This window comes from Macrobrachium nipponense, chromosome 32 (genome assembly GCF_015104395.2).
Source record: "Macrobrachium nipponense isolate FS-2020 chromosome 32, ASM1510439v2, whole genome shotgun sequence".
NCBI lineage: Eukaryota > Metazoa > Arthropoda > Malacostraca > Decapoda > Palaemonidae > Macrobrachium > Macrobrachium nipponense.
Genome location: NC_061094.1, coordinates 43,552,485 through 43,575,223, shown reverse-complemented (window position 1 = coordinate 43,575,223; position 22,739 = coordinate 43,552,485). Strand labels below are relative to the sequence as shown.

General features: G+C 36.7%; 1 protein-coding gene across 2 annotated transcripts in view; it reads left to right on the top strand.

Annotated features, from left to right (window-relative positions):
• LOC135207490 (ETS domain-containing protein Elk-3-like) overlaps positions 1-22,739 on the top strand; it is a 265,420-nt gene that overhangs the window by 195,856 nt on the left and 46,825 nt on the right. For both annotated transcript variants that reach the window (XM_064239290.1, XM_064239289.1), the window contains exon 2: positions 5,556-5,588. In XM_064239290.1, the coding sequence (XP_064095360.1) occupies positions 5,561-5,588 (28 nt within the window). In that variant the 5' untranslated portion in view covers positions 5,556-5,560. The remainder of the gene's footprint in view (positions 1-5,555; positions 5,589-22,739) is intronic.

Here is a 22,739-nt window from a genome sequence, read left to right as displayed (position 1 = left end):
AATTTTTTCCTTTTGCTTCTAATTCTCTCCTCTCCCCATGTCTTCTTCCAAGGTCTCTCTCTCTCTCTCTCTCTCTCTCTCTCTCTCTCTCTCTCTCTCTCTCTTAAATGAATAAATAAATGGAATTATTATCATACCACTTCATTATCATTTCATAATTAATAAGATCATTTTTGTTGTCTCATTCATGCAGTACAAAAGCTGTATCATTCTCATGGTATTGTTTCTGTATAGAGACAATGATACTACTTGTATATAGGTGTTTCATCTTTTAACAGTTTAATTTTGTTTGTATAAATAATATTGGGAATTGCGATTGTGTAATATATATAATGTGTGTGTGCGTGCGTGCGTGTGTGTTGTGAACATTATTACCTGCCGAGTGCCATGGACCTTATCCAGCTCTGATATGTATGTCATCTTGATAAATTGAGTGCCTAGTGCCAAACAACGTGCGGAGGATATGCCCCTGTTCGTGTGTTTATTTCAACATGCTACGTTTTGTACTTTGTTTAGATTAATCCTTATGCTTTATTTTAATTTATTCAATTTATTTTAGATTCATCTTTATGCTATATTTTTTTAGTTTCATCTTTATGCTTTATATATTTTTTTTAGATTCATCATGTTTATGCTTTATTTTTTTAGATTCATCTTTGTGATTTATTTTTTTTAGATTCATCTTTCTGCTTTATTTTTTTAGATTCATCTTTGTGCTTTATTTTTTTTAGATTTATCTTTATGCTTTATTTTTTTGTTTAGATTCATCTTTATGCTTTATTTTTTATTTTTAAAGAATCAAGTAATGCCTTTGTTCATGGTAATGTTACACAAGAAATTTTCGAAAATATCATAAGCGAGATCAAGAGAGGAGAATGAAATCTGAAACTCGCGACTAGAAAAGTGATTTGTTTTATCAAAATTTTACGTGAACATGTGTTTGAGTACACGAGTTTCAGTGTGCGCTTATTGTGTGCTGATAACGAAAGCTTTTTTTTTTTTTTACTTTTATTCAGCATTTGACTGGCCAGATACCATAGTATATATTGTTCAGTTTTGCTAAAATAAAAAGTAATAATAATTCTCAATGTTGTGATTAAATTGTTGCAAATTAGAAATCCACAAAATTATTATTGATTTTTATTATTTTTAAAAGTTAAAAGCAGACTTTCAATCACCTAGAGGTGTTCCATGTAGTTCACTCCTCTCTCTCTCTCTCTCTCTCATCTCTCTCTCTCTCTCTCTCCTCTCTCTCTCTCTCTCTCTCTCTCTCTCTCTCTCTCTTTTTTATTTCTTATTTTGTTTATTTATTTTGATAAAGTACACGCCGAGTAGGAACATCGTTCAGGTGTTCCAACATCTTTGTTTTTAACTTTTACAGATAAGACAGTTTGTTGACGTAGTTGTAGATATTTTTGTTTATAATCTTAGCTTCTTTAGTTTATGTGAGATATTTGAATACATAGATATATCATAAAATTCACAGCTTCACAATTTAGTTAATTTTGTTTCTTTTTGCAATTCTTGAGAACTGTATTTCCGTTCAACTCTCTCTCTCTCTCTCTCTCTCTCTCTCTCTCTCTCTCTCTCTCTCTCTCTCTCTCTCTCTCATTGTCTAAACAGCAGCGCCTCTCTTTTTAATCTTTTGTAATACATAAACAATTTAGATGTACTTATTTGAATAAAGTAATTAATTGAATTACACATACATATTTTCATATATATATAATATATATAATATATATATATATATATATATATATATATATATATAATATATATATATATATTAGTCTGTGTTAGGTTTTTGTACAAATTCCCAACAGTTATTCATTTTTCCATGTATTATGTTGCACTTTCATGCACTGTATACTGTAAGGTAATTGCTCAACTCCCGTTTTGCTTTCAACATTAAAATTAAATGTTAATCAAAACTGTAATAAGCCTTATTGTCTGTATATGGAAAGAGAGAGAGAGAGAGAGAGAGAGAGAGAGAGAGAGAGAGCTGGCTTTCAAATTAATAAAAGAAATCATCTCAACCGATTTTTTTCACATATAATGTGTTAGGAGTTTCGACGTGTACGCAATCGACAGCTGTTGCTTGTCATTGTCATCGTTATTGGTGGTAGTAATAACATTAGTAGTACTAGATGTGCTTTATTCCCTTTTGTGATATTCATTCTAAACAGTATATGACCTAATTCATATAAAATGTTTTCACGGTAATACAACTTTTTGTTCTCACCTGGAGAGGGGGTTGGGGGATATGTATTTATCAGTGTGAAAAGATATTATGCATCAGATGCAGTGTTACGTTAAAATATTCGTATAATTAGGGCCATTTATTTTTCACGTATTTTCCATATTTGGCGAGTTTTAAGATAATGCAGTTTTAATAATAATAATAATAAGAAGAAGAAGAAGAATCGAAAGCTGCTTTCATATAAATAATCAAGCTACTGATTACATAAAGTGTTGAAAACATAACGGACATTTATTACTATTTATGCACTTTACCAGTTTACTATCGAAATGTCCCCATAGAAAAAAAATGTATATATTAAATATTCATTAAAATTGTCATAGATTTATACATTTTGTTTTGACTAACATTGAAACATCTTAATTAATATTTTGAACTCGATTTTGAGTAAGTCTTGTCAAAGGAAGAAGAAACAAGTAAAAAATTATTTCATGATTCGTCGTGAATAAGTTTGTTTCAGTTACTTTCATCCAAGCTATTTTTCCTTGGTCTTAAATCCATATCAAATACGTTCAGGTAGCCAGATATTGCAGATAATGCATTCTATGTCTAAATAGTTTATGATATTAGTGCCTCGCGCTTCAGATGTCGTGTCCTAACAATTTTGGAATAACATAGCTTTGTTAGAACGTCAGCAGCATGCATACTGGGACGTCTTATCTTTCATGCAATAATGCTCGTGCTGGTGCTTTCCTTATCCCCAAACAATACTCAATGTGACTTGCACAATTATCTTCAAAAGACTGTTTCTCCACCCTCTTCCCCAGGGTGCATTTTAATAGAGAAACTCTTCTGTTGTCTTAAGGTCAACATCCATACTCCTGAGAGAAGGTCCACGGTGTTCTTCATTCCTCTCATTATAGAGCTGAAGAAGAGGAGTAGTCTTCTTCTTCTTGGCATCGTTATACGGATGTTGACATTCACCAGATTGAAGAGGAGCTGTAATGCTACTTGAAAGCGTCATGCCCCTTTGCGTGTATTGCTGACCTCTCCATTTTATTTATTTTTTTATGTGTGTGTTTCGTTATTTGATTGCTTTATCTTTGTGAATTTTATTTTATATGATTTAATAACTAGCGTATTTTCCTGTTCTCTTTTTCGTTTCATTATTTCACATCAGTTGTCTGTATCGTTGCAAGTAGCCGTTTTATTAGCGACTGGAAATAAACTAATATACTTCTTCGTATTTTGAATGAAGGCTAAAAAGCATAGCAATTTTTTAGGGTATTTTAAAGGATTTAAATAGTAGACATGTATAAATTTTCTTATTTTAGATAAAATGGCTTAAGTCTTAAAATTACTTAACAGCATTTTAAATAATTTAGATATTTTAAGTATATACCTTTTCTTATTAAAAAAAAATGTCTAAACGCTTAGTGTGTATTTAGGGCATTTAAATATTTAGAGATTTGGAATATGTATCTTTTCTTATTCCATATAAAAGCTAAGAGCATGGCATTTCTTTAGGGGATTTTGAATAATTTAAAGGCAAAAATTGGAGAAGCGATAAAGTGACTTGAGATTGTAGTTCCCTGACTCCCATTTCAATTCCTCCCCTCCATCCTCCTCCTTCCTCCTTCCTCCTCCTCCTCCTGTTCTCCCTCCCCTCCCTTTACTTCCCTCCCCCTCAGGAGGTAGTGGCATAAATAACAGAAGATTTGAAGATAAAGGCGCTTGAATACTACCAGCATATCTCCCCTCTTTTTTTTTTTCTTTCTCTTGTGTAGTGTCCCCTCTTTTCTCACTTAAAGGATATATATCTCCTGGGGAGGGGAAGATGAAGGGAAGATTTAAGGAGGAGGAGGAGGGTGAGGGGGAGGAGGAGGGGGGAGGAGAAGCCCCTGGTGGAAGAAAAGGTCATTGGCGTGTGGCCCGAAGTTGCATCACCAGCTATTGTCACGGGCGCCTCCTGTGTAATGATGGTTTTCTTTGTAAGCCTTCCCTTGAAGATTGCCGAAGATTGGACTCTCTCTCTCTCTCTCTCTTCTCTCTCTCTCTCTCTCGTTTTGAGGGGTCGAGGGTGACATCTTTTGTTATGGCTTTTATTATTATTATTGTCGTTGCTATTTCTCACAACCCTATTGATGTCATTTTGTTAAGATCTATATCGTCCCTCTGACGTTCGTGACATTTGTGCAGCTTTCGTATGGACGATTTCGTCCTGTTTGCGTCCATAATTATGCATTGGACATGTGTAGATCTTACAAATATTAGCGTAGGAGTGAATGGTCATGTCTGTGAAAAATTAATTTTATTGTCCGATGTCCGTTACCCGCCTACATGCGTTTCTCTAAATTTGATAACGGCTGTTTCTTGTTTGGAAACGTGTTTGTGGTTCTTTCTGTTAAAACATGAATAGTGTCTATCAATAAGAAACTTGATTCTAGCGATGAAAAGGTAGAGAGGATCAAGAAATTTCCTCTGGGAAGTCATTGTGTCTCAGTTGGAATGAAAATCGTAAGAGTGACTTGTGAAGAATTAATGACGAAGATTTTGATTCTAGGAGCAGATTAGTACAGAAAAATGATAAGAAAAAGATGAAAGACAAGTATCCCACCGGGTCCATAAGATAGAGGACCTTCATTCGGTTTATCATGAAATCTTAGTATCGTAGGATAAGTAATTGAAGAGTATATCGGCCTTGCACATACAACTGAAAATTAAATAATGAAAACAGAACAGTCTCTTCCTGCAGCAGAATAGCTCCCTTGCGCCTTATACAACTCGGAGACACTTTAAATTAAGCAAAAAAAAAAAAAAAGGGGGGCGGGGGTAGGGGGGCGGGGGAGGGGTGGGGAGAAAGTAACCCAAGACCAGATTAAGAGTCGGTGCAAACAAGCAAGAAAAAGTAACTGGCAAAGAGTAAGAGTATATTATGCCCTCATTGTGCTCAGAGTTCCGCCTTCTAAGAAGCGGAATGCGTCTGCGCGTCTTTTGTCCCAGTAATTGCTTTTAGTCAGTCTGCCTGCGTTGATGCTGCTGTGTCATATCTTCATCTGACGGGGAATGTATGTATGTGTGTGTGTGCGTGTGTGTGTGAGACATCGCCGCTCATTATGCCCATACTAACGTATTTGTGAGTGCGGTAGAAAATTATGACGAAAAAAAAAAAAACTCATGGTGATCTCTCGAATAGAGATGTATTACGTCATGCAATTTAGGGTATAATTTTGCATGGCATCTGTTTTTGTTGTCTATTTTGTTTTTTTAAGAGCACTTTCATTTTATTGTCTGTCTTCGGATTTTCTTTGTTTGATGCTTTCTTGTGACTTTTTTTCTCTTTTCTTTGCAGATTAAATGTCGTGGATAAAGAAAGAAATGGCAGGTAAGAAATAATTTTTTTTTTTATTTTACATACACATTTTACCTTTTGATATTTCTCAAACAAATTTTTATTTTTTATTTCTAACGTATTTTCGGTTTATTTTCAGCCAATAACACTGCAATAAAACATGATTCCTTTTTGATATGTCATGATCTTTTCACAATTCTCTTTTACCTAGTTATGCATATCAGGTAACTATCACATTTGTTGTAAATAACAAGACCCTGACGAAAGCAGTTCATTTTGCCGATTATACAGTGCTCGAAAATACCCTTAGCCATCTGTAAGCGATCCAATTCGTAGATAAGCTTCGGTGTTGACAGGGGACTTGGGAAGCCTATGGGATAGGAGAGGAGCTGCATTCGTCATACATCGGACAGTAATTAGAGACGGAAAGTCATGTTGACTTCTAACCTTACTATCTTCCGCACCTGATCTCTCTCTCTCTCTCTCTCTCTCTCTCTCTCTCTTGATAATATACGGAAGCGTAGTTTAATAAAGTGGGTGTATGTTTATTCCACAAGTGATTAAAGATGTTTTGTAATCAGAGCATTTGTCAAAATTGTTGAAAGACGTCGTCAAAGTAGCAAACAGCAGTAAATAAATCCATTTCACTGAGCTTAACATGCAAGTCGTCCCTGTTTTGACGAACCGTCGTAACCCCCATCCTTTCTTTCTTTCTGTTGTTTATTTATTTATTTATTTATTTATTTAGTATTCCAGTCAAAATGACTCAGTGTATGATACTGTCAAAACTTCAGCTGTGTGTGTTTCCCCATTTTCAAACAAAGTGACCTCAAACGATGAGCTAACAATATGAAAATCTCTGAAGCTCGTTTTTCAAACTAAGGACAAAGGCATATAGTATAGTGTAAAAGAGTAGGTAAAACCAACTGGGCAAAAAATGATAGACAAGCATTGTAGTAAAAAATCTGTCTTGCTCAATGAAAATATAGCAAATCTCTGATCCATTAACGAAGACTTGAAAACATTGCGGTAATGGCAATATGCCTCGACTTGCCTGAGACAGACGGACGGAAGAATTGCCTTTTTCCCCTTTCAGTGGTTCGGCTGGCTCCGAGTATTGCCAGAGATGTTAATCTAGGACGCTCGGGAAAAGAGTACTACTACTATATAGCCCGTTGTCTAAGTTGGCCTTCCTGGATGGGATCGGCCACAGAAGCACTTCAGCCATCATTTACTGAATCCTTCCAGCCTAAACAGAACCATAAATTAACCAATTGGGGGAATTATTTACCTGTTTACGTTACTGCTGCGTCGTCGCGTCCTAGAGAGAGAGAGATGGCTTGACGGAATGGTGAGTGTGTAATAGAGTGAGGGGTCGGGGTAGGGGGATTAAGATGTTTGGTCAATATGAAAGTAACTAAATATTTGACAGCGGTCGTATTCTCTCCGGGGAGATAAGGATGAGAAATGGGGTTGGTGCCGGTTAAGGGCGATAGGCAAATAGATTTATCTCCTCCTCATCCTTTCTCTCCCCCACCCCTCCCCTCGACCGAGAGAGGGAGAGGCAGGCTGTGGAGGAAGGTCCCTTGATCCGGGAGCCTGATATCATATCGCTAACTGGTCCGTTTCTTTGAGGAAATTGAAGGAATCGTCCCCACTACCTCCGGAGGCTTAGCAGAAAGAGCAGCATGGTGTTCCTGGTGCCATACGGATACGGTGAGACCAATCATTCTACTTCATTTCAGAGTTGTTATAAAAACGCGAGAGGGAGGGGTCGGTTGGAGTATAGACTCTACAGGTACTGAAGAAAGCTGCCTATGTCCACATTTTTTACGAGGTGGACTGTAGTTGCTAAGGACATTTTAAAACTCATTTTAGAATGTGTTTTGCATTGTGTCAATTGTTATAATTTCGCATTTTTGTTTTCCGCTTACGGAAAATAGTTTTATTCCACGTCTATTTTAAACGTTTGCTGCGTTTATGATGTAAGGACTATTTATATATATATATATATAAATAAATATATATATATATATATATATAATATATATATATATATAAATATATATATATATGATATATATATATATATATATATAACGAGGAAGTTCCAGCTTTCATTTCACCGAGATCTATCCATGCCTGAGACAAGTACAATATGCTCCTTAGAAAGGGATGCACTCTGTTTATTCGTGTTACTTTCTGGATAAGATAAGATTTTGGTAGAGTGTGTTAATTCACTTTTGGGAGGAACATCCGTTAAATTTTTATTTAAATTTTATTACACTAAAACGTATTTGGAATGCTTTTGAATATTTCTGAGATATTTCATCATTGTGTTTGTTCGCCTCATTCCGTTTGGCAAGAACACTTCCTAATTAGCAATTTGCTCAGCAGCTAGTCTCACCACGAATCAACACGTTTTAAGGGAAGGTGAACCCTCGGCCTTTCCAGTTAAAATGATTTAGATTTGCCCCGATTTGTTATATGTGGAACATCTTGGTAAGCTTCATATTTTATTGCCAACTTTTCACTCCTCACCGAAGCGTGAACTCTTGGGTCCCACTGATAAAACGTCCGAGTCCTATTTTCCTGAATGTAGGTTCCCATTATGGTGTGGCAGATTAGAACTGATGCTCCGGGTAAATTTCACATGCCAAAGCGTTGCGGTACCCTGATCAAAGTTCCACATAAGTTGACCCCCAAAAGCAGCATGACTCTGCCCTATATTTATCAGAGCCGTAGGGTGATTTGAAAGGGTGAAGTTGGGTCCACTTTGTTTGAAGAAGTGAATCAAGTAAAGCTTGATACACTTTGGAGATAATAGAATTCAAGGCGTTCAGACTGAGAGCAGTCACTTGGCATTGAGGGTTTCCTAATTCCGGTGTTTTCTTCTTCGTGGGTAAAAGCTTCATTGATGGGAAAGTCTGTATGTTAAAAGATAGCAAAATATTGTGTATTTCCAAAGGGATCTTGCTGAATTACATCTTAGGTAATGTGTCTTGCTGTTTTTTGAGAATGTAGAACATTCCAGTCTGTACAAGCATGAATAATGAAATACATAGTTAAACATGACAGTCTTTACAAGAAGGAACTATGGAAGACATAGTTTTAAACAAGAGTCTTTACGAGCAGGAACTATGGAAGAGACAGTAGTTAAACATGACAGTCTTTACAAGCGGGAACTATGAAAGACATAGTTAAACATTACAGTCTTTTACAAGCAGGAACTATGGAAGACTTTGTTAGAAACGAGTACGATTAGAAAATCAAAATCGATGAAAACTTGAGCAGATTAAGGGAAAGACAGTAAGCTTTAGGATGTTTGAATATCGTAGACTGCCACATCACCAGAGTTAATTCATTTAAATGGAATCAATGTTTATTCAGTCCTCTCTCATTCAGTGGTCATTTGCCTTCAAAGGACTTTCGGAATCAGATACCCTTGTCCTTGATATTCTTGAGGTCCCGGACAGGATCATTTGTAAAACCCAAGAGCACAAAGTTGACGTCATAAACTGTTTATTCATTCACCTTTATAAACTGAAGTTTAGTATCTAACTGAAAATAGGTGTTTAATCATGACACCTTTGATTTGTATCTGTTTATCTCTAATTTCTATCTGTTTGTCTGTGTCCATCGGACAGTCAAGTTTCTGTTCAGTAATGAATCGAAGTAAATTGAAATTTTATTAAATTTTATTAAAATAAGTAAGAGAAAATTAAGTCTGTTGACAGATTTGAAAACAAAACATTTAATTTCACAAACTTTATTGGTAGTTCATTACATTAATCTTTATCCTAACTAAATATGCATTATAATTACGCATTGATATCTTTCCCTTCACTAGAGTAATAATAAAGAAAACTTAATAAAAAAAATTCATCGGGAATTGGGACCCATTGATGGAATCATTACCAAAGTGGGTTTTTTATATTAATCATTAAAAGTTTGCTTCATGTTGTGAATTTTTTTTTAAACAAGGCTAACAAATTTAATAACTTGTGGTGGAGTTGTATTTGGTAGGTTAAATAGCAAGAATTTACTCTTTTGATTTTTGCAGTTCTTTCACCCTTTCTTTAATAAAAAAGGAAATATAAACTTAGAAGTTATACATCAGCGTTCGGTAGAACTTGAAATACGTAAGTCCCTCAGCTAGATGAGATTGATTCAAGTAACGTCACGAACATCAAACCGCAATATCATTAGCTGCAAGCAACAATGTAGTGGACATAAGTCAATGTCGTTAATTTTGAACCCTTTACTTGGTGATGCAGGGGTGAACCGCTAGCGCAGAAAACATTCGCAACATCATTAGCTTCGTATACTTATGGATGTTACAGTAAGATTGTGAGACCAGGGATTTCACGAAATCCCTGAAATCTTCAAGGAATTCGTGAAATCACCAGTTCGCTTAGGAACATTTGATCCCCGAGGAGCTAGTACTAAACACGGCGGAACAGTGTAGAACTGCAGATGAATCGCTTTTCGCCGTGTTTAGTACTATTCCCTTAGGGATTAAATGTCCCCTATGTGAAATAGTGATTTCAGGAATTCCCTGGAAATTTAAGGAATTTCGTGAAGTCCCTGATTCCACAGTCTTATTGTGATATAGTGCAGACTAATCGACAGGTTGGCGACCACCCCTTGACCCCCCCCCTCTCCCATTTCCCCTGTCCCCTCTCCATACACACACACACACCTCTCCTCTATCGTAAACGGAATACATAGCTATAAACAGAGATCATTCTTCCATTCGTCACCGATAGGCATTGAGCAAGATGTTCATGAATGAAGAAAACGAATACATAGCTATAAACAGAGATCATTCTTCCATTCGTCACCGATAGGCATTGAGCAAGATGTTCATGAATGAAGAAAACGAATACATAGATGATTTTTGGTCCCCTCTAAAAATTGGTAACCTGTTAATACAGCTCACGTGGTATATTTACCGTTCTCTACATACTGCTTCGTCTCACTGAAATTCTATATCGACGTAATTCCCTACTTTAAATTTTTGTGATATATGTTTAGTGAAAGGTTTAAAATGAACGAGTGCTGCTTCATATTATTCGATTGTAATTCAGTGCATCATAAATTCCGATAATGCACTTATACATTTTCGTGCTTCATCGTACAATAAAGTACATCATTTATACACTAACGTATTGCTTCTGTACCATTAAATACATCCTTTATCTTATCGTTATCGGCGCTTGCGTAGACAAATGGAATAATGTGGTTAAGAAAAATGAAACCCGAGGCTCTGCTTCTCTTTTGAATGCGCTGGGACTAGACGAACAACCTCTGTTTTCATTTTCCCCATTAAATTCGCATCCATCTGCATGAACGCGGCCTTAGCCCTGACATCCACACGCCACTGCTTTTTATCCTGCCTGCAAAAGGGGCGTTCATGACAAATTTCATTAGACGCCGCAACTTGACGTTTTTGTGTCGAGTTCTTTAGGTCTTTCCCTCGGTAAATTGAAGTTGCTCGAGAGCTTGATTAAGTTATTTAACTTGTAAGATTGTCGTTTCTGGTACGTTTGAATTTAGAGGTAGGCAAGACCCCTTCTTGTTTGTTGACACGTCATATGTTTCAGGAATCCAGTTGCCTTCTACAGGACCCCATAAAAACATGAAGCACGTAGCATAGAGCTAATAGATCCATGAGAATATAAAGTTACAGATTTATTATTATTATTATTATTATTATTATTATTATTATTATTATTATTATTTTCGTTAAAATGAATGGCTCTCGACTTCGCTTGTAAGTTTCCTCGTATCAGCAGGCAGATTGATAATTATAAAGCAGCTGCCCGAATTCCAATTTATTATTCCGGCGCTTCGGTAGGCATTGCCGCCATTGAGAGGCGTGAATGCACCAGGTTATTATATGCAAGGAATATATAATTACCCGCCGAAACGAAGACGCTAATTCGCCATGTCGAGAAGGCGAAATATAAGCTCAGCGTAGTGCCATTCTTTTCAACGAAGTTCGCCTCAAAGCGGATCTTCTTCCAAGATGATGATGATAATAATATAATAATAATATAATAATAATAATAATAATAATATATTATGTATTAAAAGTAATTGCTGCCTCAGCTGCGTTAATTTTATAAAAGGTTCTGCTCTATTTTTCTAATCATTGTTTTCTCATTGTTGCTTGATTAGAAACAATGAATAGAAAAATAGAGAAGAACCTTTATAAAATTAACGCAGCTGAGGCAGCAATTACTTTTAACAAAACATGTTTAAAAGAGGCTTTACTTCCAGCAGACAATAATAATAATAATAATAATAATAATAATAATAATAATAATATAATAATTAATTAATATTATTATTATTATTATTATTATTATTATTATTATTATTATTATTCACTTGCCAGTTAACACACAAACATCAAAGGTCGTGGTGATTGCACGAGCAACACGCTCGAGAGACTGGGGATCCTTATCAGAGGATGTTATCAACATCCGGCGAACGAATATATATATTTGTATGTATCCCTGCCACTTATCCACTTCGTTTCGACAGCTTTTAGTCAGATGAGAGCCTCAAGCCGAAGCCTTATCACTTCATTTCACGATAAAGATTCTAATAAACAATTTTAACTACGACTTATCTCCTTTTTTTAAGAGGCGGACTCGGACTGTCCGTGTTTTATTAAGTGTGTCGGTATTTTTTTTCGTCTGTCCGTGCTTGTTTCGTGTGTATGTGTGTGTGTGGTGTGTGTATGTTTATGGCATTTTATTTTTAATTCTGCGGTTGTGCGTGCGCGTATATGTATGTGTATTTCTTGTTTACCGTCCGGTGGTGGGTATATATATTATGTGTTATATTATATATATATATATATATTTATATATATATATATATATATATATATATATATATATATATATATATATAATATATATATATATATATATTATATATATATATATAGATATTATATATATATATATATATAATAATGTCACAGTGCCATTCTTAACATCTCTAATTCTTCGCGGTTTCTTGGATACGCTTTTCACTACAAAGCTTTAAGATCCAAGTGCAAGAAATATGAAGAAATTATGACGTCCGGTAGCGGGAAACGAACCCGCGCTACCATAATCACGTTGAATGAATGTTTGTTTGTATGTACGAGTGTGAATTTATCGCATTTGATATTCATTTTATTTATGCATTTCCTTCTCTGTCAACAGTTTCAAAGAAATTGTCGATGTAGCAGTTGTTTAAGAGCTTAAAGAGAAAACAAAATGCCTGGGGAAGTGTTGGTTATGGAGAGGGGAGGGGTGGGGGGAGGGCGTGGGGGATGAGAGGGGGGAGACGATCAAGGGGGTCGAAGGATCATCTGAACTCGAAGTGGATTAGGATACCGCTGCGACCTTTTATTACAGCTGGAAAAGAAGGAGTGATTAGGAGCATTCCGCGATGATTAGAGGCTGCTTAAAGGATTCGTTTGAACTGACCGGCGAGTGTCGCTTTCTGCAGAGAACTAAATCAAGCTCTGTGGGAAGTAATCCGATAACCTTCCGATCCGTTGGCCTCACGTGAATTCACGGGGACCCTTTCGGAAAAACAGAGGAATATCGTGTGTGTATATCAATATATGTATGAGTGATGTGTGTACGTACATGCACTTAGAATGTACTTAAGAGGCAAATGAAATTCCAGGGGCTTTGAAGCATAATATATTCTAATTTGGTGCTTCTTGAAAACTGTCCTGGTAGAGTAATTTTCAGTTAACTGTAATGTTCCGTAATTTCATCTTCTTATTGCCCTGTGTTTATTTGTTTGATTGATTGGTTTGTTAATTTATACTTTGTCTTCTAATAACTTATTGTATTTCCTGTTATTTTCTGCAATTTTTTTTCAACTGAACAATACAGTTTTGAAGCTTGAATTTCGAGTAAGTGGCCCATGTAGGCTTGTTCCATATGAATGAATAGGGCTCATCTTCATCTTCTGAATAATAATAATAATAATAATGATGATGATAAATAAAAATCCTCAATAGTAATAAGAAAAAAAATCCTTCAAATAGAACGAAACAATTCGACAGTTATGTAAATGTACATATATTTAAATTTAAAACTTTAAGGATAGCTTTCGGGAATCTGTTCGGTTCCCCTTATCAATCTAAATATATGTACATTTACATAGCTGTGGATTTGTTTCTCCAATAATAATAATAATAATAATAATAATAATAATAATAATAATAATAATGTTCAGAAACTTATAGAAAATTAATCTTCTATGACTTTTTGAATTGCAGTGAAAGCGTGATGCTCTCACAGCATTACTGAGACAGAGATTATCTCTTGTAGTGCCACTTATCTGGTGTCTTGAAACCTTAAAAAAATTATCCTCAATTTGCGTCCTTATCGCGTCAGACCACAAGTACAAAAGTTCGTTCTTGACGGAAGAGACGGAAACATTTGTGTAAATGGACAAAATACAAATTAGACTCACCGAGACCTGCTTCTTGTTTAGAAGTAGTTTTGAAGACATGTTCGTTAAACAGTGAGGATACACAAGCACGAACATCCGTGTCTTTAATTTTGGCCCTCTGTGTTGGATGCTTGCTTTGTGCATTGGGACACTACCCTAATTTTTTATAGTGTGCTTGAGCGTTTGCATTAAAAATGTTTTCATTGTATAAAATTTATATAATCATTATGTAAACATCGATTATATATATATATATATATATATATATATATATATATATATATATATATATAGATATATATATATATTTAACACGATATTCCCATTTCTTGGTGCATGCGTGACTTGGGCATCTACCTACATACATACATACATACATACATACATATATACACACACAGACTCATCTACTCCACCATGTGTATGGGTAAAACATTTTTCTATTTACTTGTCTTTATTTTTACCATGGGAAACTTAAATCTCCTTGCACTTGGAGACAGCGAACAATATATTTCCCATATGGATGTTGATCCTTTGCTTCCCAAAGGGTTTTTCAAAATTACACCGGGGTTAGAATAGTTATTTTGCCTTTTATGTAAAAGAGGAGTGTGACGTTGTTACCAATATGTGAATAGCTGGCATTTAGTTTTTGTTTTATTTTATCATTATCATTATTTAGTTTTTACTAACTGTCTTTGTTCTGTTATCACATTTTCTTGCATTCACTCTGCTCTCTTTCCCTGCCGTGCTGAAAGCGAGACGGCCGACCACCCTAGTAGCTTTTTTCAAACGGCGGCTCCGATATTAATGAGAGTGAGTTTGGAGAAGAGACTGTGCGTGATACGACCACGAAGGCGTTTTGTTTTCTCGCTCTTTTTCTGCTGGTGTCAGTTACCATTGAAGACTCTCTCTCTCTCTCTCTCTCTCTCAGTCTTCGCGCATTCTCTCTCACTTGTCCATTCTGATTTCTGGCTCTCTAATCTAAGTCAGTCCCAGATTTCGATGAGCCATCTTCTGACGACACTGACATTTTGCTGCGTGCGCCAATTAATCTAGAACGCCTGTTTCCCCTGCTCCGATGACAGCCATCTTGGAAGAAGGCAGAGAGAGACGAGATGGCCAAGTGTTCCAACTACAATTACAATGCTGTTGTTGCTGCTGCCTCCTTTCCCTTATGCTGCTCTCTCTCTCCCCTGTCCCCTCGCGTTGTTCAATGTGCATACCGCAGTGTTTCGTTACACTTCTTTTTTTTTTAATTGAACTGGTACTTTCCATTGCTTTAGTTAGTTCCTCTTTGTTTACCATAGTGTGTCTTAATCGTTTTGTTAGATGACGATAACATCTTTGACGTTGGTTACAATGTTTATCTTTTCATTGGTTTCAGATTTTATCTTTTCATTAAGATTTGGTCGTAAGAGGCAGTGAAAGTCGCAGAAGAGAAAGAAAATGCGTCCGAGCAGAGAGATAAAAGCTGCCTATGGGTTGAACGGGAGTTATGGCACTGATAATAAATTAAATACCCAATAGAACGTATGTTTTCGTCACCGGAGAGTCGTTGATATTACTCTAAGCCAATGTACCTTCCTAGTGAAGCCTTCCTAAGCTTATCGGATTGGCAGGCGTGCTGGAAATCCAATTATATAACAATATTGGAGTCACAAGTATTGTTTTAGGAGAACTTTATGAAATGAATTCATTTTTCTTTTATTCTAATGAAGTCTAAAAATTGGTCATCATCAATAATTGACTGTTATTCTGGTGAATATTTTCTTATGATTAGTCACAAGTGAATACATTTTTTTAAAGATTATAGATAAAGATCTAATGACTGTTTTCTGGAGATGAATCTCGTAAATGTAAAAGCTCATGTAAAGGAAACTAGTAGACTGAAAGAACAAGAAATGATTTTGATGAATTTTTGCAATGAAATTTATGTCCTTGAAATGTTATAGTGAGCGAAGAGAGAGAGGAGAGAGAGAGAGAGAGAGAGAGAGAGAGAGAGAATGATAATAACCAAAGCACGCCCCTTCCAACATCGCCTTCCCCCCTGACCTTAGTGATTCTCTATGGTACCTGCGACAACTACCGGTCCATTATCTGCTGTAGGCGATGTGTTTACTTAAGCCGTTATTATTGTTGTTTGTCTCCGTCCTACGGTATTATCCAAGACCCTTTGTGACTCTCTCTCTCTCTCTCTCTCTCTCTTCTCTCTCTCTCTCTCTCTGCATTTATTTATTTCCCTTCATGGCATTCCATTCCTCGTGTTGATTTATATTTGAAATGCGTGGATGTCTTCGTTTGGGAATTACGGAAACGCTAATGTATTCATGAGACAACAACGAGCACCCGCCCTTATCATCTATACAGGTATCGTCTTAAAATGTTTGAGTTCGGAATGCATATGGAAATGAGCTGTGCACCCAGATCGTGTCATTCAGCCTGTGAGAGTGCTATTAAGCCATCGGCCCTGTCCGATGATATCCCATGCTCATTGAACGTCCTTTATAGGTTAAAAAAAAATTAGATTTACACGTTGTAATCGACATGAAGCGCAAGTAAATTTCTTTGTCGAACACAGTCGCAGAGAAGACCTAGGTAGGAATAAGAATGAGGGAAGTGAGAATCAGTATCATGATATTTTTCCGCCTTTTGTTAAAGAGAATTTTCATACTGTTCCATTCTCTCTCTCTCTCTCTCTCTCTCTCTCTCTCTCTCTCTCTCTCTCTGGATACAAGGTTTAATGGTTGGAAGGATGTAATAGCGAGCGATGAGAATATATAACTTTGAAGGAATGAAGCGAGGGTAGTGATTGCTTGAGAGAGAGAGAGAGAGAGAGAGAGAGAGAATTTAACGGGCATCGAATTATTTGGATGGGATCCGCTTCCACCAGCACGAGGATATGAAAACCAATAGAATAATCACACACACTTTTCGAAGAGGACTGTGAGATTGAATCCTCTGTCTGTCCAGGATGGGGGTTGGATGGGAAACCCCCATCCCATAACCCCTCAGGACCCCGACCACCCTATAACCCCGGAGGCCATGGTCAGCGTAAAAGCCTTTTCAACGACCTTTGATGGTTGTTAGTGAAATTGCTGCCGTTAAGGTGGTTCGGACGAACCCCTAACCCCCCCCACCCCCCCAATGCCACCTTGCCCCAGGTACCATGCCCATGTGCCCCCCTCAAACCCCCTCAACCCCACCGCCCCAATCTCCCATTCCCTGTGCCGTCTATTATGTTATTATCTATCTATATCTTGTTATTCGTCGACTGCAGGCGGGCATGTACTTGGTTCTCGCACGTAGGCATTGAAGTCAGTCGAGTCTTCGTAACTAGGTCTCATAATGCGCCTGGCGACCCTCATCTTTTCTTCATACGGGAAACGGATATGCGCGGGACACGCCGAAACGGACACGGACTTTCAGCAGCATCCCTATACAGGGCGCCCCTCGCGTCAGTTTCCTTCTTGGCTTCGGCATCTTCTGATTGAAAAGGGGCTTCTTGTTTCATCTTCATGGAAAATCCATTGTTGTTGTTGTTTTTTTTTTTTTTTTTTTTTTTTTTTATATGATTTCAAAATCGTGATTGAAAATGGTTGAATATTTTTTTTACTCTGCTGAAATCATTGCCTCGTTTATTTCGTATTTGGTGTATGGTTTCAGTATCATACGAATGTAATTGAAAAGGTTTTTATGTTTTATCTTAATGGAAATTCCATGGGTAATTTTCTGCTTTATTTGCTGTGTAATTTCATGTATAATTGAGAATAGTTTAATATTTCATCTTAATGGAAAATCCATTGTTTAATCCCTTTCATTTGTATCTTATGAATGAACAGGATTTAATATTCTGTCCTAATGGAAAATCAGTCGGTTCGTTTATTTCGTATTTGCTGTATGATTTCGATATCGTATAATTGAAAAGGGTTGATATTTTACTCTAATGGAAAATTCATTGGTTCATATTTTTCTTATTTGCTTTGCGATTTTTCATCAGTGATTCATAAGTCAGTATTATTATTATTATTATTATTATTATTATTATTATTATTGGAGCTTGTGTTAGGGAAATTTTTATAATTTTAAAGGAAGCTACCAAGGCTGCATCCACAAATTATTCAAACCCGTTGTTACTCTGTATTTCAAATGCCCCTTTAGATTGTGGGGTGGGTAGGGGGGGGGGGGGGTGAAGAAAAGGGCAGGTCAGGCCAATTCCGTTATGCTAACCCTAGGACTTACAAGATCCCACCACGTGTACGGGACGAAGGTCCCCCGCAGGGACGTGTGTCTCAGCCAATCGTAAGTGGTGTGGGCTATTTACCTTGTCGGAACACAGTGAGGTGATTTTGTGTTTTTCGCGCGCATTACTATGATTATTATTCAGAAGTTGAACTCCGTGCCTATGGAACAAACCCACCAAAGGGGCCATTGACTTGAAATTCAAGCTTCCAGAGAATATTTGTTCATTTAGAGGAAGCAACAGAAGGTAATAGGAAATACAGATAAGAGATCGGTTATGAGACAAGAAAAAAATGAATTAACAAGTTTATAAATTAAGAGATGAAAATGTAAGTGAATTGTTAAATACAAGGAGAATTGCTTTGAGGTAGTATATGGATTGCATCTTCACTTGGACTTTTGTTGTCGTGTTTGTACACGTTGCATTAGAAAGCTAATAATAATAATAATTGTAAAAATCTGTCGTATTCAATTGTATTGATGACCTTGTGGTCCCGAGTCGGTCTTGTTATGTAACGGCACGAAAATAAAAGTGGGTCTGATAGTGACAATTGTTGATATCGGCATGTCGGTGTTTACGTCAGATGTAGGTTTTGTGCTTATTTACGACCGCAGATGATGATTCATCTTTTTTTCTTTGGGAAAACAGCCAGTAACATAAAAATAGGTGCTGTCGACGTTATGCCTTAATGTTGAATGTATAAATATTTCGCCCGTCTTTAAAGTAACAGGAAAAGAAATAGTAGAAATCAACGCTAGGCAATCAGTAACACGCCAAGAAGGGTAAGGATGTCATCGTTTCGGTTTTGGGGTTTCCCCCGTCAAAGAAAGGACAAGAGGAAAAGAACCCCGTTATAAAATCTCGTGTTTGTCACTTCTGTAATTCCGACGAAATTAATCTCCGGGTCTCCCGAGAGAAAGGTTCGGCCTTATTTTCACTCCCTCCTCCTCCTCCTCCTCCTCCTCCTCATCTCGTTCCTCCCTTCTCTTTACCTCTGTTCCCCTCCGAGTTTTATTGTTATGATGATGTTTGTCTGACGTTTAGGAAAATGATAGCTGAAATCATGAAATGGAGATAAACTTAGCATAAAAGCTTTAGCAATTTTTGTTTGAGAGTCGTCTCCTAATGACAAGCGTTTATCAAGCATTGTTTGGGGTGGTCATCTTCATCATCTCAGCTCACAATTTTTACTTTGAGACAAGAACCACAAAATGATGCTGGAGTATGTACATGACTTTTGCTTTCCATGAGAAATGCTGTTGTGGAATCACCCTGAAATTCCTCATTATTGATATTATGTCACACATTCTCATTATGTAGCGCTTCGCTCAAGCCCTAACACAAAATGAGCACCCAGATTCGATCCCAAGACGAGGAGGGAATGAGATGGGCGTTCTTAAAAATACTTAACACTGCGTCACGAGGCCAGAGATGGAGGAAGAGGCATAAGTGAGTCATTAGCACTCAATTGAGATGTTTACCATCATATAAGTACATTTTATGCTGACCTCGACGAGGTAATCCTGTAATCCTCTCCCTACCAAGATGAAACCTTTCTTGAGCTATTCATAAGATGTTCCCACATTTCTGACGGTATCAGTAACCCAAATAATTTTGACGCCAGTAAAGCTACATTTAATCAAATTCTTATACTCCAAACTAGTGTTGTCTCTCTCTCTCTCTCTCTCTCTCTCTCTCTCTCTCTTTGAGCACCGTCCAGCAAGATTCTTGTGCGACACTACAATTATGGCAGTGCTGTGTTTTGGAATCTCTCTCTCTCTCTCTCTCTCTCTCTCTCTCTCTCTCTCTCTCTCTCTCTCTCTCTCTGAGCACCGTCCAGCAAGATTCTCGTGATGCGAAGTCTTGGAACATCATCATCAAAGGATTTAGCCAAGTCACTGGACTTTATACCCTGGCGAATGACGTACCCAAGAGAGGCCAGAATTAATTCAGGAACCTGAAATGAATCGACCCTCGTCGTCTCTTGTTCGTCGGTTCCTTTTCCAATTTTTTTCTCTTTTTTTTTCAATCTTGTCCTTTTTCTGTTGTGCCATCCAAAAAGAACAACGTTATCGCCTTCGAAATCTTACACCGGTTCGGTATCTGGTATGGTGGGAAAAGTTGGAATACTTTTTTTCTCTGTTCATATGCAGGAATTGCGCTCAAAGTAAAAAAAAGTAGTGAACTTTCCTTGATATTCGTGCATTTGTTTGGAAATAGGATTTTACATTCACAAAAGCGCACATTCACACAGCCTATATTCATGTATATTTATATATGCATATATTAATATATTAACATTATATATATATATATATATATATATATATATATATATGTGTGTGTGTGTGTGTGTGTGTGTGTTTATATGTATATTGTAAACAGGTAAAAGCGTAGAAAGAAAAGTACTCGATTGCCAAAGAATTCGATCTCGTTGGAACCCCTTTCTCGCGAGTTATCCAGTGACCCGTAATTCTCGGGTAGAATTCAGATAACAGATCCTTTATAGCCTCGCTCTGTGTCGTGGACTTCCCACTGTTGATAGGGCATAAGTGGATGATAGCAGGATCTATAGATAAGCAGAGAGGCCCGCTAGGTTTGACCAGGAGCCGGAGCTGGGGCTGTGAGGGACGGAGGAATATGAGGAAGAGGATTGGGGAAAGATGCAGTTATGGTTTGAAAAGAAAGGGATTGGACGTAGTACTGAGAAACTGTTGGAACATTTTACTGATTGGATTTTGTAAGTGCTCTCGAGTGGAAACACTAGTTGACAGATTTGTATTTGACTGATTTGCGTGTGTAAACTTACAGAGAGAGAGAGAGAGAGAGAGAGAGAGAGAGAGAGAGAGAGATTTTCTACAGCAATAGATCCAGAATAGTAAGATTAGAATGACGATAGTGTGCGTCATCTCTCCTAAGCTTGAGGAAGTAATAATAATTCTTCAGGTCATTATTCTCATAAATATCTTCGTCTTTATGATCTGTTATCTTGTGTTTCTTATCTTTCTTACTTACGCCAGAGTTCTATTTTGGATTAGGTCTGTCTGTCTGTGTCATTTTTGAACTGATTTTGAATACGTTTTGAGAAAAGACTTAACTATGATGTATTCATTAATAGATCAAATTGCAATCTGGGTATGAAAAAAAAAGTTTAATATTTGATCCATGCGTGTATTGGTATTATTACTGGTTTGATTTAAAGAGAGTGGCAGCTTCTTGCTGTTAGGAAAGAAAACGGAAGGGATTCAGTTGAGATTGGTAACCGTGTTAATGATTGTCCTTTCTCGTTCATTAAAGTACATGAATTGCAAGTTTTTGTGTCTCCATGCATGGGATTTGAATTATCTTGAAATCTTGAAAACTGAGCAGCTAAATACGTACACATTTTCAATTTTTTGAATGTTTATGGAATGGAAGTAAGTTGGCAGTTGAGGCAAGTGGATAATTATGATGAACCTTGTGTGTGGTTATGTTAAGTGGCTAGTGTTGTGGAAGTTTGGTAGGTAAGCAGGTTATGTATTTGATGTAAGAGTTACAGTCTGAGCTAGTTGGTGATTTTGTCTTGTTACAGCCATAGTTGACTCTCCAGGAGCATCAAATAATTGACCCCTGTGTATGTCAGTCTGTCTGTCTGTCTGTCTTGCCATTTACTGGGGTCCAGAGGCTTACCGTGGCCATATTTGGCAAGATGCTTCATATTTGGCTGGCATATGCCATCGATGAAGCCCGTGTGCAGAGTGAAAACAAGGTCATATTTAGAGGTCAAAGGGCAAATAGGCATTTATTCGTATATTTACCACTTGTTAGGTGGGAAATGGGTTACTCATATGAACACGCAAAATTTAAATATACAATCCCATGAAGGAAAACATGTATTCATTTCCAGAAGGGTTCGTCCATCGTATAAAAAATGTATATATGCTGTAGAAGGAAATTGCAATACATACGAATATGCAAACAATTAAAATTTTTTGAGGCAAAGAGGGTATGTGCCGTTAATAAATGTTTTCAGAGGACACTTGAAGATAAACTTGTGCGAGCAAATATTTTCCTTTTATATTAGGGAAAAATTTTGTCTTTTATGTAGGGAAAATATTTTCCTTTTATGTAGGGAATATATTTTCCTTTTATGTAGGGAAAATATTTTCATTTTATGTAGGGAAAATATTATCCTTTTATGTAAGGGAAATATTTTCCTTTTATGTAAGGAAAAATTTTTTCCTTTTATGTAGGAAATTTTTTTTCCTTTTATGTAGGGAAATTTGTTCAAAATTTTATGTAGATCGAAGAAAATCTTTCACCAAGGAAGATCTTTTTGGACGAGTGGCTCGTACGCATGATTTAAATTTCGTTGTGGGAATTTTTAGGTGTTGACCTGTAAGGGGTTCGACCATTCATTTTCATCTGTGGTCAGAGTTTCCTTCTCCTTTGTGATTGGAAACATTTTATTTTGCGCTGTTGGTGGT